Here is a 16,948-nt window from a genome sequence, read left to right as displayed (position 1 = left end):
ATAATACTTGGTTGAACATTGAGTATGTAGCTTGAATGCCTCATTTAAAATTTTTTCAGCTTTGAAATCACAGTAAGTTATAGCCCAAGATTCGGGAAAAGCAGTCACAGAGTATTTTTCAGCCAAACAACTCAGAGCATTACAGCAGCCATACTAGAAATTTAGAAGAATATAACTGTTAAGTTTTATTAAAAAAACAAAAACAAACTAACATCATCAGCAATAAAGAAATTTACAAAAACATTAAATTATTTAAATACCTTTTCCAAATAATTATTAGTTAAGATGAGACTGTCGGAATAGGTGCAATAATTTTCCACAAAACCAAATCATGTATATTAGAATTATTTAAAACAGTATAACCTCAAAAACTCAGCAGATCCTGTGTTTTAGAAGTCTGGATTTAAGAAAATTCTAAATTTAAGATATTTTTCTTTTTTTTCTTCATGCTTTCAGATATTTTACCAATACTATAAAAATGCGCTGAATTATAAAAATGTGTCATATTATAAAAGGGGGTTGATCATAAATCATCGTTCAATAGTTACTCTACGAATTTCCACTTGGTTCTTAAAACCTCGATATTTCAATACAAAATTACAAAACGTGAATTCCGAGTTATGCTATTGAGTAATCTTTTTATCAGTTGAATTTTTGTTCTGTTTTTCGAAACAGTTATCCCGACACATTCCTTTGTGGTTTTTAAAATATCGATATTTTTAATAGAATATTATAAAACATATGAATTTTGAAATGCATAATCAAATAATCACTTTTTAACAAGCTTAATTTCCTCATAAATTTGCATTTTACATAAAAGAATAGCAGCCAGTGGTGATCAACTGGTCTGCCTGCACAAAATCACCACCTTGTAACTCCCCATTTATTCCATGGCACTTTCAATCTAAAATATTGTGATATGAGAAACTGAGATTTTATGCGTTAAAATTTTTTTTCAGAATAAAGAATGTTACTTCAAATTTTTCTCTTTTTTTTTATGTTCTTAAGGTACACTTTTTTTGGCAAATACAGTAATGTGGAAAACAAATTCTCACTGTCTCTCCTTTTTTTTCTTTTAACTTAGCAATTTCAATTCCATTTTTTTAGTTGTTAGATTTTTATTTATCTTTGATATTTCTTATCTGAAACTATTATAGTTTTTCTTCTCTTTACCTGTATTTATTTCGGATAAGCAAAGTTTTTGACTAACCTCTGTCTTTTATCAGTTTTTCATTATGATGCATATCAATCATAACTGAAAAAATACTAACAAAAAATTTTTACATTCTCTTAGTGACATTCCCTTTCCCACGCAGTTCAATGAACAAGAAATAAAATGAATAAATTCTCTATTATTTCAGAGTCAGAAAAACAATTCTAGCAGAAAAGAAAAATTATAAAAATTTAAGATATGTGTCTTAGTAGTTTTATAATTTTGTTTTCTTAGAATTGTTTTTCTGACTTAATAAATTAAACTAAAGCAAATTTGGATTTAGCTGCTTTAAGCGCTTTTCTATTTTGATTTATTATTTTAAATATTACTTACTTATTATGTCTTTTTCTGAATTTGTAAATTAGTTTCATTCTTTGATTAAATATTCTCTACTATATCCTTTTAATTAGATATGAATCTATACTATTCTTCGAATAGCCATAGTAAACTACTCTCTACACAAATATTTAAATAAATGAGTAAATTGTTGTTAAATGCTTCTTCATTAAAACTAAATTTTATCATTTTGATCTTTATTTATAATTAGAGCGTAATGTGATTTTATAAAAGGAAGAAAGTTAAAAGCGTATAATTTTAAATTTAAGTTTCGCTCTCTCTCTCTCTCTCATATTGTTTTCTAGGTAACCCACTACTTATTCAAAAAATTTAATAAATTGCCTCATCTTTGTTACATTTTTGCATAATTTATGAAGCCTTTTAAATACACTTAGCCAATATTTGTACCAGGCATGGTTTAAATTGTTTTAAAATTATTTGATAATAATTTGAATATAGATTCATTTTCTGCTTAGACCAGAAGCGATGAATAAATAAGGGCTGATAAATAATTTAACAGCTATATTTGCACTTTGTGACATATGTTCTTTTTCCTCTATATTTCCTTGAAAAATGTCTTCATTTTGAATATATGAATATTAAAAAAGATATATGAATATTAAAAAGATATGGATATTAAAAAAATAACAAATCCTAAAGAACATTTTTGTGCAATTACTATAATCCTGTATTTTTTAGAATTAACAATGATATAAAAGACATGTCAGTTAATTTACTAGAAACACTTACCACTAAATACTTATTATTACTCAGACGTAGAGTAGAGACAAGTAAATCAATGATTCGGGATAAAGATGTATCAATTACTTTAGTGAAAGTACTAGAATTCATGGAAAATGGCTTCACAAGAGCATGGACAAGAGGAAATCCAAAACTAAATGGATCTTTAAAAGATACATCAAGATAACAATCAGTCATTTCCTTGGCAATAGCAGTTACAGTGTCATTGTTTGGATGATTTATTGGAAAAAACAGCTCAGGAATTAAACTGAAATTAAATGAAAACCATCAATGCATTAAGCTATTGAATTTCAGGCTTTTCAACAAGTGTAAAAGCATAATAGTGATACAAAAAGTTCATAAGACATTGATAACCTAGAAAAAGAAGGTTCCTACAAATTTAGAGTTATCCAGTTTGATTAAATTAAATTTTAAATTCCACCTAAAATTAAAATAAAGTGATAAAGTAAATGGATAAAGAAATTAGTAAAAGGTCTTGTTTTTCTAATTAAATTTATTGATCAATTGACATATAAAAACATAAATATTCATTTTTATAAAATAATTCTTATATGTAAGAATAATTAAAACATGAATTTTTCTCAATGTATACATTAACTTTAGAACAAATACTGACTAAATGTGAGTCCATTAAGAATACATTAACGGTCGGAAAATCTGAAATGAATCGAGTAAAAGTGCCTTAAACAAATTTTAACTACTAGGTCCCTTAGTCAGATAAAAAAAAATTTCACAATTTTTATAATTGACAGTAATTTCACCTTAGTTTTAAATTATAATTAAGTAACGGAAAGTGGAGAGATTAAAATTTTGATACAAAAAAGTTCTATGGCACATGAATGTTGCAAATATAGATTGGAAATGAATAATTCTCGGAGTTAATTAGAGACCAGTTTTTTTTTTATAATTCTAAATAGATGAATTACTTTTTTTATATCCAAATAGACTTTTTTTTAAATCTGAATGTTTAAATGTGACTCATCCTTATCTGATGATTGACTGCAATATGATGCAATCGAAAAATAAATTTTTGGTAGGAAAAGAGCTACAATTGTACAAAATCATTTGAAACTTAAAAAAAAAAACAGGCTTGTGGGAAAAATGAGCATTTTTCCAGCTTTGTAATTTGAAAAAATCTCTCCTTAAGAAAGTGACAGAAAAAAAATCAATCATGAAGATGGTTTTAAAAGATAAGGAAAAGTAGGAAATAATTTAACAGAAGAAATAGAAGATGTACCAAAATTGGAAAAATAAGTCTGTAGTCCCTTGGAAAAACTGGAATTAACAAAAATTGAAATTAACATTAAGGGGGCAAAACTTTTGACTTTTCTAAAGCCAAAATTCTATGATAATACTTTCCAAATTACAGTTACCTTCTTTTGAGGACCAAAAATTCAAATATGTCGAAATACAAAATTTAACACACTTTTGCACACTTTCTAAACTACTTTTTACTTCAATCAATTCATTAAAGTTAAAGCATTTTTCAAGGCTCTTAAGTATAGTTTTGTAAAGTTTTTATATCCAATGCTTATTTATATTTATTTCGAATAAAAAAGTAAAAAACATACTTTAGAAAAGCCTTAGCTGATGCCAACCGTACACGGGCATCTTCATCTCCAAGTAAAGAAATCAAAATTTCCTTGAGCATCTTGTCTTGGTAATACGTGTCATTTGAGAAAGAACACTTAGAATGTTTGAATTCTAAATAATGCACTGCTTTAAATGGTAAAGAGGAAATCAGTTCAGCTAATTCTACCTATAAAAGTTTTTTCAAAAAAATTATTCAGTTATATTTTAATTATACTAAAATGAATTCAAAAATATAGTTATAAAGGAAGCAACAGATTATTCATTTCTAAAATATTCTGAAAACTATAAAAAATACTAACTACTTATATTTTTCTCACAATAACAATGTGTTTCATTTAAGCTCACGGACTATCAAAATCACAAAGTCATATGAATTTAATAATTTATCAAATTTATTCAATAGGATAAGCTGAAAAAGTTGATATATCATACATCTTTTAACAGTAATGTGGAAAAGTTGTCAACCACCATCATTGAGAAGTATGCAAAATTTAAAACTATGAATTGAAATTTTCTGCTGTCTAAATGAACCAAAAATTATGAAAACAAGATTTAATAAAATTCTTAATATTTAAGAAGATTTCATTGATCTGCATGTGGTAGTGCTTGCCGTTTTTTAGCAATAACAATAGCAATCTTAGAATTATAAGTTAGTATCATCTACTGTGTCAGTAACATGGATTAGACCAACATTAACACATAATTTTAAAATTTTGCACATTTATTATTGATAACAAAAGGTAACTTTAAAGAGCTACTGCAAAACAATTAACAAAATTTTTGATTTTTTTAAAAAATATTTTAAATATTTTTAGCTCAATTTTAATGAATTTTGGCCCGTTCAGGCAGCAAAAGATATTAATTCTGAGTTATAAGATTTTGCATGCTTCTACTTAATGATAGTAGTTGACAACTTTTGTGCTGTACTTCTTAAAATACTTTGAAATTAGTCTGTTTTTAGGATGATGTGGAAGGTAACAATAATTAAAAATGTGTGACAGCTGGTGTAGATTGACTAACTGAAGTACATGGAGAAATCAGAATTAAAATAATATTTTTATTTTGTTGCAGTCCTCAAGGTGAAAAAAAAAGTATCTTATTATCCAAGTGACATCAAGTAAAATCAGAAATTTTGCATAATATGAATAAATAGAAGGCATGGGAGATAACCCTCCAATGAACTACCTAATCAAACGACAAATTAAGTGGTTATTTAACCAACATTTTGTTGCACAGTTCAGTTGTCGCAATATTGAATAATAATTAGTTATACACTTGCATTGAAATAAAAATTTACTCTTTACATTTATTGAGAATAGAAATATTTGCATTCGCTCTTTATAAAATCGAATTAAAATTAGTAAATTAATTTATATATTTAAAAAGGGATTAGCAATGATTAAATTTATTAAACAAAGAAAATTTAAAAGCAAGGGCAAATGAATCAAAGGCATTTTCGAAAGATGAAATTATGGAATCTAACAGTGATGAAGAAAATGGCAAATCTTCAAATCCACCATTTTCTCCAACACATTGAAGAAGAAATTATTTTTCAGACTGAAAATTTTCTTCCAATGAAAGGTAGAACAAGAGAGAGAAACAGATGCCTTATAATTGTTGAAAAATTCACTGTGTACTTTAAGATAAAAAAAATAAACAAATAAAAAGATCAGATTTTTGTTTCATTAAAGTAATATGAGTTTTACTCCATTACAAATAAATTTAATTTAGTTTCAGATTGAATTTAGGTAATTAACAAGATATAATATAGTGAGATATTTTTTTTCTCCAGTCTGATGTGCATCGTTAAATTGAGGTTCTACAGCAGTTCAAATTTAATATTTACAAATATTATAAGGAATAAAACCAGCTCAATGCTTATTTATGAAAATCTGCAAAAAAGGCAGATATAGTAAAACAGGAAATAAAAGTGAATGTTAAATTCAAAAATTAGAAAACAGTAAGCATTTTATTGAACTATATTTCAAATTACTGCTTACTTTGGTGAGCCAATATGCATTATTTTTTACAGACAATAAGATATCCAGAAAATGAAATGATTCAATTGCGTCCATTGAGTTTAAGAGAAAACTCGAGCACTGTTTTAATCCAAGCAAGCCAAGTCGGGATGCCAACGAAGAATCATCTTTCACAACACATAGCAGTTTAGACAAAAGAAATTGCAATGCAGGGGCATCTATAAAAATATTATTAACAGTGCAAAAAATTAGAAACATCAAACATGCACATAATCTACCTCATTATTATAGCACCATAATATTTTTTATAAATTATAGTTGAAATAGGGCATAAATTTCTACTATGATATTCTTAATTATTATTTATTTAATGAATTTTAAGAGCACACATAGGTGGAAGTTGTAAATTTTCTTTAAATGTGCTTGTATTTCATACAATTCTCTTAAAAATGAACGCTTTTTCATTGTTTTGAGGAGAATATAAATTAAGTTAAAAATCATTAAATTTGAGTTAATAATGAAATTAAGTTAAAATAAATGTACAAAATATACAATAATACAAAAAATGAGTTTTATACAAATGTTCAAAAACATAAAAGTTGATTATTTAATTTTTAAAATATTAACCTTTTTTTTAAAAAATATTTCATAATTTATAATTTTTTTAATTAAAAAAAAGCATGCATAATGTTTTTTGAGTTCCCTAGTGGCTATAAAAACATCTGGCTGTGAAAAATTTAATTTCATTTTTGTTAAAATTATCACAAATTCGTAATGCATATATGAAATATTTATATTAAGGAAACCAAATTAATAAATTATTACATAATATGTGTTAGATAATAATTAAAATGTAAAATAATAGAATATATCATAATTAGATTACAACATAATGTGTGTTTAGATGTATAATAATTAAATTGCTACAGGAAATACGGAACTAAATATAAGTACCTGATTCAGTGAGTGATGCTACCCATTTACTCCACGAGCCTCCTGCCCTTCTTAATGCACTAGCAAGGAGGTGACCAATTAAAATTGCTGCTTGTCCTCTAATATGTGGATCAGGATGAGAAGAATATAAAATCACATCCCAAATTCTTTGAGAATCTAAAAGAATAAATATTTAAAATCTTTTAAATGAATGTGGGCTATGAATAAAGTTAATTAACCTAAAATTAAAGCAAAAATGAAGACACAAAACAAACAAAAATCTTGTTTGTCATGTGTTTTCTCCCCCAATGCTGAAACACAAGAGGACAGGAGAAAATACTAGACAAACAAGGAAAAAAATGGCTTAACCAATAGAGGAAGATCAAACAAAACAAGGAAGATAAAGAAACATGTGTATAGGTGAAGTAGGGGAAGAACTCCAGATGTGCAAGATGCAGAGATTAAATTGAAATAGATTTCCCAACAATACAAAAAAAATAAGATACTAGAAAGAGCAATACCTAAATTATTAATTAATGATATATTATTAGTAATGATCCAACTTCCTCCACACACCATTTTATCCTATCATCCTTTCTTCGTCTGAATAACTCAATTTATAAAGTGTACTCTATTCTTATTTGAATAAGGATTATGGATAAAAAATATCACAAATACACAACTTAAAAAGTAGAGTATGTAACCATGACAAGATATAACAATTTAAAGGAAATTACTGATTTCATATCACCAAACACAAATTTAACAGAGAAGCATTGCAACTTTTGACTGTTATAAATTCTGCTGTTACCACTAAGATTAAAAAAAAGTTTAAAGGAATCGGGACATGCGTTACCTTGAGATAGGACTCTCTTGTAAATAATGAATAGGTTACAAAAGTATTCAAGCAGCCCTTCAAACTTTTCTAGAAGATAATTAACACAAGGTAGTAATAAAATTGCTTTTTAAGTTAAAATGCCCAGTCTTGAATGAATTTTCATGAACTAAACAAAATAATTTATTCTCATGGCAGATACATTTCTGTTTTTTGTGTTACAAAAGGGTTAGAATATTAATGCATTATAAGAATTACATTATCTACTTTATTATATTTAAAATATTATTTATTATTATTATATTTATATAATGTCTTAGATACATATCATGGATTGTGAAAAATAAACTCCCTCAACTCAGAGCAGCGAAAAGTTTAAAAAAAAAAATTTTTTTTAGTGGGGCCATAGATTAAACGAATTTTCAGAAACCTTAAAGAGGAGAAATTTCTTCAAAGCAAAGAAAACAGATTTATGATGTGATTGGGAAATCTGAAGCAACAAGACTGCATGTACAAGAAGCATGAAGCAACAAGAAGCAACAAGACTTCATGCAACAAGAAGTTCATGTACTTCTAACATGAATTATAATATATGTATGGTCTGCAAAAAAATATGAACATCATGAAAAACTTTTGTTGTAACGATCGGATTTTCACATATTAAGACTCAATCTAAATGGTTCAAGAGCCTCACCTTAAATATGCTAATAAGCTAATTAATAGTTAATTAATTGGAGAAAATTTAAGGTTATGAAATCAAACATAAAAACGTACTTTCTCAGAATAAACATGCTTTTTCTCGACAGATTCGGATTTTCGAACCTCAAAATATGAGGATGGGGAAGTCACAACATAGGGAATATGGTCCCAATATTTTAAGGGGAAATAACTAATTTAGTTTTGTATAGTTACATATTGTGCCAATTACACTGAAGTTTCAATGGTCAGTTTTGCTTTGCTATCTAAAAATTTCATATTCTTATAAATAGTTTTATTTTTATTACGTAATTAGTCAAACTTATTCAAAACTTAATGGAACAACTATTCCATTATTGGAACATGCTTGAATATTCTTTCTACAAATGCTATATTTTTGCCTGATTATTCATCAGTTCAAACTTATAACAAAAGGGTAATTAATTGACCTCTAGTTACTTGTTTAAAAAATGTCCGGTAAATAGTTATTATTTAGAGCTGAATTTGATATTTTTCATTCCATGAAGCAGTGCATAAATAAAAATATGTTTTATTATTTAATTTACTACACATAAAACAGTCTCCTTAACTCTTTTTCAAACACATTTTCTTTTTTTTTTTTTTTAAATCGAGTTCTTTTCCTCTTTTTTGCAATCTGATGCCTCATAATACATTTACATAAAATATTTAAGCAGAAATCGTTAATGTTTACAATTTATTATGTTGATTGATATTTTCAATAAACAGCTTAATAACAGATTTTTCTCCAAGTAACTGTATATATTATTTATTCATTTTTTCAAACCAATTTTGAAGTAAGAATCCAATGGGGCTTTAAGTCCTTCAATTGGTTCTTTTAACTTATTTTATTTATAAAATTTATATTTTCAACAAGAACACACTGGTGAGCAAAAATTAAGGATGAAGAGGTTTTTCTGATGTAAGTTTGAACAACAGTGTTGAAAATCAATAAAAATCATACCATAGAACCCTCAAAATGTAAGAATAAGGGAAAGTAAACAACTCGCAAAAAAATGTAATTCATAGGAACAATATGGAACTTTATCGAAATATAGGCTTAAAACACAATTGTACAAATGACCAAATCGCCATTGTGATACGAATTGGCAAGGAAATTCTAGTCTTTAGTATAGGATATGATCACCTCTATGTAGGATTGACATCGTCTGCCCCTGCTGAGGACCAGTTTGCTAAAAAGCTCTTGAGAAATTGCTGCCCATACCTGTCGTAGTGTTATGAAAACTCATCCAGACATCATCTTCTGCGTTGTCTGTTGGCCATATCACACTGTGGCAACAAATTCATGTTGTTTAAATTGATGTATACCATACAATTATATTCACATAAATACTGCACTTCAACCGCTGGCTAGTTTTATTTCCTAATGACACGCCCCCGGTACGTCATGGTGCATATATGCAAACATTCTTTTTTTCCTTACTATGATTGGTCTGCGAAATGACCTTCTTCTCTGCCTGTTTTGTAGTTAAGCTAGTTTTTTACATTTTATCCTTAATTTCCGCACACCGTTGTATAAGCTTATTACAAAGATTCCAACCTTTGATCAGTAGTTTTCAAATTCTTTCAAAAGTTTTACAATAAAATCAATTTTGGCAAATTTAACATTCCAAAACATCTTTATGTTAACATTCTAAGCATCTTTCCAAAACATTACATAATTGATATATTCAACAAAAAAAAAGAAAGATAAAATATTTTTTCATCCATGTTTTAATTAACATAATAAAGAAATTTTCAAAAAAAAATATAAAGGAATACAGACCTAAGTACCATAGATGATATTAAAAACTATAAGAAAAGGCCATTAGGAAGAATGCAAAACATATAGTGGTTAAAAAAAGTTATACTCTTTCAAAATTAGTAAGGAAATCTAGGATAAATGTCTTAATTTCTTTCCTTTTTTAAGAAGCTTATTTTATAAATCAACAAAACAGAAAAAGGTTTTCCAATTTTTGGTTATCCTAAAGCAGATTATAAGCTATTTAAATAATCTCCTTATTTGAAGATAAACTCCTTTAAGAAAAAAAAATTTACAATTTAACAATGTCAAATATTCTAAAAAAGATGCATGGAAAATACTGAAAATAGATCAACCCAATCCAGTTTTAAAAATAATAGAAATTAACAAAAAGAAAGTAAACATAATGCATTATGAATTCTTATCTCTTCCATAGAAGAAAGAATGCATTCACACTTAGCACCAGAAAAGAGAAAAAACACACAGTAACCATAGCTTTGAAGGTAGAAAAAGGCATGTAAGAGGAGAATAGATGGGAGAAAACAGGACTGCACTTGTGTAAATTATGTTCATTTATACTGTTTATTAAATGATGGAGGTTCTTTTAAAAATGCAGGTTAGCATTTTTTTTTTGTAATATTTATTTTAGATTACTAGTAATGAAGAACTTTAAAACACCATAAATAGCATTATATTCAAATGCTGGAACACTGCAATATTTCTATCATAGGTTACAGTGATGAAAAAAACCATGAAAACATTAAAACACAAAAAACCTTACAATGGGTTATAATTTCAGAAGTCTGCTGTAAAAGGGAAAATTGCATAAAAACTATAGAGAATCCTAGTAATTGAAGTCCCTGCTAATCAAAACAAATTTAATACAAGATACAAATTAACTAAATAATTCGAACTTTTTTCCTTCATATTGTCATCTAAGAGACTGATGTAAATCAACATATAAATGAAAAGAGTTGAAATTAAAAGTTAAACAAATTAATAGAAATTCATAAAAATAAGAATTTAAAAGTGCAAAAATTTTGATAGTGTTAGACATTTAATATTATTTATGTAAAAACAATAGAGGTAGTTTTAATTAAAATTGAAAACAAAACACCTGTTACACACACCCTTGAGTACACAAATATATACAATTATTTCTATACAGGTAGACAGTTAGGTAAGAAATTCCCTGAGGGGAAAATTTCTTCTTTAAAATCTTACTCAAAGTTTCATAAATTCTGACCAAATGTTTAAGTACTTAAAAAAGGATGGAAAAAATATTTAACATTGCATAGAGAGAGAATGAACGAGGTATACAAATAAAACTGCATTAAGATAACGTCCACATGGTCTTAGGAAGAAAGAGTCGTTAAGGCGAGTTTCATATATGATAAAGTGGGTCCCGAAAAAAATCTTGTGCGATCACATATATGTGATTATGGTCTTGGAAGGGATAAAAATAATTTGCACCAATTTTTTTTGTCATTGATCTTTTGTAAAAATGTTTTTAAAACAGTTGAACTAGTGAAACATTTGATAATCTACCATGAAACACAGAGTAATCTTGCAAGTCTCAATTTCAGTCAAATCTAAACAAGCAATCATTACTGAAAGAGATCACTCCCTCTCTGACCTCTAAACAAAAACTGCACAGCTGTGTTAAGATCAGGTTGCAAGTGAATAAGAAATTCCCCTACAGAACAGGGGAATAGCAGAGGAAAGCAGGTATTTTATGGCATTTAAAAGAAATTTTAAGGACTTGATTTGTTTTTATTCAAAGCTTCTTTAAAATAAACTCATAACATTTCTATGCAACCGTTGATATTTTTCTGAAAAAAAGAACAGAAATAAAGAATTTTGTGTTGGTCGACCAAGGACAGACAATTTTTCTTTCAATCTCTAATGTTTTGCTTTCCTTCTTTTTTTTCACTTCATAATTTCAGTTCTCGTTCTTTATATAAACTTTTGTTATAATCAGTTTCTGAGAGGGAAATGGTATTAAAGAATTAAAATATGAATTAAAAAGAATAAAAAGTAAGAGCCGAGAACTAAAAATTGATTATTTTCCTACTACACAAATTGTTTATTTCCCATCATGACAATTATTCTTCCCTTTGTTTTATATAAGGCTTTTTCAGATAGAATTTCATTTTTTATCATCATTTTTGTTTGGGCATGGTACTTTTTCCAGAAAATATGGTAAAGTGGAAAATCAAAATTTTTAGTGTTAAAGAATTGAAACAGATGGAACGAGGTAGGAATTAAGAATTAAAAATAATTTTTTTTTCTGTTATTCCCAGATTTAATCTGTCATTTTTTTATATTACCCACTATTTTTACCTATTGGCTTAAATATTTTTCTACAAGAGTTTTTGTAATAGACTTTCGTTTTTATGATCCTTTTTATTACGGCATGTTTTTTCCCCGTAACATGCAGTGATGTGCAAAACTGTACTTTTTATATCCCTGAACTAACTAGTTAATTGATATTTAACATGTCATTTTATCAAGTCATAACAAACAAAAATATATTTTAAACCATTACTTTTTTTTTTACTGTTAAAGTTTTCTATTCATCCTTGCCTTAAAGATGAAATTCAAAAATAGTTTAGAGTTCAAAGTTTTCATTTTAAGTTTAAGAGTAGGAGTATTTGTTACTCATTTATTTTCACAATGTTAACATTTTATGACCTAAACATTTTTAATAACAGCAAACTATCACTTCAGAATAATGAATTTCAGCTTCTACAAAAATACAGCAGTTGGGACACATGTCACACTATTGAATACTTTTATTAAAGTTCTTAAATCATAATCATATTTATTCATACCTGTTAAATGTGACCCATCAAACTTTTCAATGTATAGTTGCAGAAAAAATCCATTTGGATATAAAGAGAATATATAGCTTAAGCAACCAAAAGCTAATGATTTCACGCTAACTTTTACATTACGATCAGGCACAGTACCACTTGGTGACCCATTCAACAAAAATGATGAGCAAAGTAGTCTTGTACAATACTTGAGAGCTATATCAGAATCTGTAAATGCACCAATGTTTCCAACCTAAATATAAAGAATTATTATAAGAAAAGGTATTGATTTAGTATCATGAGAAAAACTCCAGCGAGAACACATATCTAAAAATGAGGGGAAAAAGTGGGTTGTAAATCATCATTTCTAGCTTTCTGTCATGAGAGTAAAATATCTGTGATAGTCATAACATAGCTATTTATGCACATCAATCACTTTAGCCAAGCTATTATTTTTAAAAAAGTTTTTTGAAAAATCTCAAGTGAAAGCTAAATTTCGAAGGCTCGTATTCAATCAATGTAAGAACATTTTTGAAAACAAAAGCACAATAAACAATTAAAACCCAATATATTAGCATGGATTAAAAAATTAATTATGAGAAAGATAAGCACCAATAAGACTGCAAAACTTAATTGAGTGATATCAATTTAAAACAAAACTAATTTTAAAAAAATATTTTTAACGTCAATTATCCATTCATCCTAAAAAAGAAACTAACAAATATATAAACAATCCATATTTAATTAAAAATAATCATTTTTTTAAAATTAAATCAAGTAGAATAAATAACTAAAAAATAATGCTTTTTATTAACAGACAAATAAAAAATAAATAAATTATCCCAAAATATGAAACAAAGCTGGAAGAAAACAAAAAACAAAAGAACTTATTAATCAATAAAATAAAAGAACAACAAGTGATTTACTGTGATTATATCCAAGAACCAAAAATATAATAAAGAATAAAATTATAAAATGGGAACTGTAATAATGAAAAGTTACAAAAGTGGTAAAAATAAAAAAAATAAAAAAGCTTAATACTTTGAATTCAGTTTTCAATAGAGGTCCAGGAGAAGGTGTAGATGTGTTAAGACCCCAAAATTCATCATCTGTGTCTAACATATCTTCATCACTTGCTCCATTTTTAAAAGTATTACGTCTAGCTATGGAGAAAAATAGTCAATGCCACACATATACTTCACTGTGTATCATACTCAAATCAACTAACAGGATATTAATTGCAAACAAATTTATCATAGCATAAGGATAAGGTGATTCATGTCTAAAAACATATGGAAAATTAAATAATAAACAAGACGATATATTTCCAGACATGTTGTTGTATAAATGGTTAAATTCCATAAATAGGAATAATCATTTTTCTTAACAAAATTAACTATATGAAAGAATAAAAAAGGTAGATTGTTCAAGATTACAAATTATCCTTAATCATAATTGGTTGCAAGATTATTTTCAAAGTATGCATGATTTCTAGGCTTTAATTAAAAATTAATAGATTAAAACTAAATACTTATTAAGATATTTCAAAGAAAATTTAAAAGTAGTTTAAGAAAACAATATATTTAAACCAAAATAGATTTTAAATATACAATTTAAAGACATCAAATTAAGTTTACTTTCACAATCAAATTTACTAAAATAGTCATTGTTATATATTTGGAGATTAAAGAAGCATTTAAAACTTAGTAACACATAAGGAATTTAAAGTCGTAGTAAAGGTGTGGAAACATGGTTCTCCCTCAGACTCTATTCCAATTATGTTAAAGTTCTGAAGAAATTTTATACGAGTTGAAAACATTCATGTTCTCAACAGTTTTAGGAGCTTTTACTACTAAAATACTCAGTGAAATCCAAAAAAAAATTTCATTAAAAAAACAAAATATATTTAAGTATTTTTAAATTATATATGTGGGGCCCTTAAACATAAAAATTCTTAAATTCTAATTAAAATTTTGAGCCAACATTGATAAAAATAAAGTGAAAAAAAAATAGAAAAAATTATTCATTCTTAGGAATAAATCTTTAAAAAAAATATACAGTAGGGAACCGATTATCCGGATCGATCGGGACCATCGCTATTCCGGATAACTGATTTTCCGGTTTTCTGAATCGCTACAAAAAGCCGTTTTTTTAAACCCAACTAAAAAAAAATTTTGGAAATAATCTTAAAAAGAAGGAAAAACGATGAAGTAATACACTAATGATCATTTCTAAAATGATGGTAAGGTAAAAATCTTTCAAAGAAGAAAGAAAAACCCTAAAATCTTATGAGGAAAAAAAAAAATTTTTTTTAAATGGAGGGAAAATTCATCGAATTTCGTTCCGGTTTTTTGGTTTTCCGGTTTTCTGATTTCCGGATAACGGGTTCTGTACAGTATTACTAACTTTTTTTCATAACATAGTTAAAAATCTAACAGGATCCTAGGAAATCAATTTTTTTTTAGCTTTGCAGAAAGAGAATATTTAAAGGATCACACAAAATCTAGCGACAACTCTAAGCAATTACACTGTGGCAAAACAACCGTTAATATTTACTTTATTTTATTTTAATTTGTTGACATTTATACAGAATTAAATAATTTTCATATAAGCACTTTAATGCTTTTCATATAAGTGCTGTTTTTTTGCTTGAATAACATTAAGAGAAATATTTTTGTTTTAAAAACTGATTTTTTATTATTATGCTCATAGGCTTTAAGGAAAGAGATGCAATATTATGAATTAAATAGGCAATGAGATTGTAAAGAAATAATTATTTATTTAAATACAAATAAATAAATGTTATATCTATTCTTAAAAAAATTTTGATTAAAATATTTTTTTTAATAATTTAAATAAAATAAAGCAATAATCCCACACTGTGCACTTATTGATATATTACATCATTTTCAAAGACATTTCGTTAAAGGTCAAAGGATCTTTGTGGCCTTTCTCAGTCACATCATTAGTTTGTTTCTTCAAGGGTCTTTTATTGACATGACTAATTTGATGCTTTATAGATTTTTGAGCATCAGTCTTGGCAGATCAAGAAGATTCATTTTGTGCACAGGTATTAGAGGAAGAACTTTTTGAGGCCTTGAATTTTATATATTCTACATGCAACTCTTTCTGGAATTTTGCAGCTTTTTTCTTTCTTTTGAATAAATCGACAGCAGACTTCTTGCATAATATCAGCTCATACATCACAATCTGTATTGCATCAAGAGATTCTACACTCAGTCAGTTAGTTTCAAATATTATGATAGAGATCATGATGCTAAAAGTAGACTCAACTTTAGAACCACGGAAACAAGTGAGTATGACACAGGCCATTTTATACAGGAGTGGGAGGTACAATTTTAAGTTTCTGTCCACCACTTCTCTACTGGCTCTTCTTGTTGTAGTTATCATAAACAGACAGGATGGTATTTAAATATATATGTGTATATATATATATATATATACAGTGGAAAGTCCCGTATCCGGAATCGGCGGGACTTTCCGAAGTCCGTATATTTGATTTTTCCGTATAATTGACCTCCAAGGTAAACAAAGCTTAAAATGATCTGAATCTAAGAAGCGGAAAATAAATAAACATTATTTTTCGGGCAATAATGTTTTAGTATTAGAATGTTACTAATCAATCATAAATAAAATATTAAAAAAAAAATAATTATTGCTATTCTAAAAATAAATATAGAAAACGAAAAAAATTCCCAGTTATGAAAATATTAATTGCTCTCTCCACCATTTTGAACTAGAACGATTCAAGCAAGAAGGGGAAATTCCCGTCATTCAATAAGGTGGGTAGGTGGAGAAGAAAAATTCATTTCCTCCTTACTTGTCATTCAAGTTGAGGGCGGGGTAGTGACAAATTCTTATTTTCTCTCCCATCATTGGCTATCAATCAAGCATAAAGGCGTGGCATGCTAATTGGGTTCTCTTTATTTTTTCTTGTGTGACTAAAGGGGATTCCCCCTCCACTTTAACATTATTTGAAAGTTT

At 27.1% G+C, this 16,948-nt stretch overlaps 1 protein-coding gene across 1 annotated transcript in view; it reads right to left on the bottom strand.

Annotated features, from left to right (window-relative positions):
• Positions 1 to 16,948, bottom strand: part of LOC107443709 (huntingtin) — a 140,482-nt gene that overhangs the window by 97,816 nt on the left and 25,718 nt on the right. The window contains exons 11-17 of the mRNA XM_016057666.3: positions 13,985 to 14,106; positions 12,962 to 13,196; positions 6,838 to 6,993; positions 5,905 to 6,101; positions 3,883 to 4,070; positions 2,300 to 2,558; positions 8 to 153 (exon numbers count right to left, since the gene is read on the bottom strand). Of these exons, the coding sequence (XP_015913152.2) occupies positions 8 to 153; positions 2,300 to 2,558; positions 3,883 to 4,070; positions 5,905 to 6,101; positions 6,838 to 6,993; positions 12,962 to 13,196; positions 13,985 to 14,106 (1,303 nt within the window). The remainder of the gene's footprint in view (positions 1 to 7; positions 154 to 2,299; positions 2,559 to 3,882; positions 4,071 to 5,904; positions 6,102 to 6,837; positions 6,994 to 12,961; positions 13,197 to 13,984; positions 14,107 to 16,948) is intronic.

Source organism: Parasteatoda tepidariorum, chromosome X2, assembly GCF_043381705.1.
Source record: "Parasteatoda tepidariorum isolate YZ-2023 chromosome X2, CAS_Ptep_4.0, whole genome shotgun sequence".
Lineage (NCBI taxonomy): Eukaryota > Metazoa > Arthropoda > Arachnida > Araneae > Theridiidae > Parasteatoda > Parasteatoda tepidariorum.
Note: the sequence above shows the minus strand (reverse complement) of the source record. Positions and strands in the feature narration are given on the sequence as shown.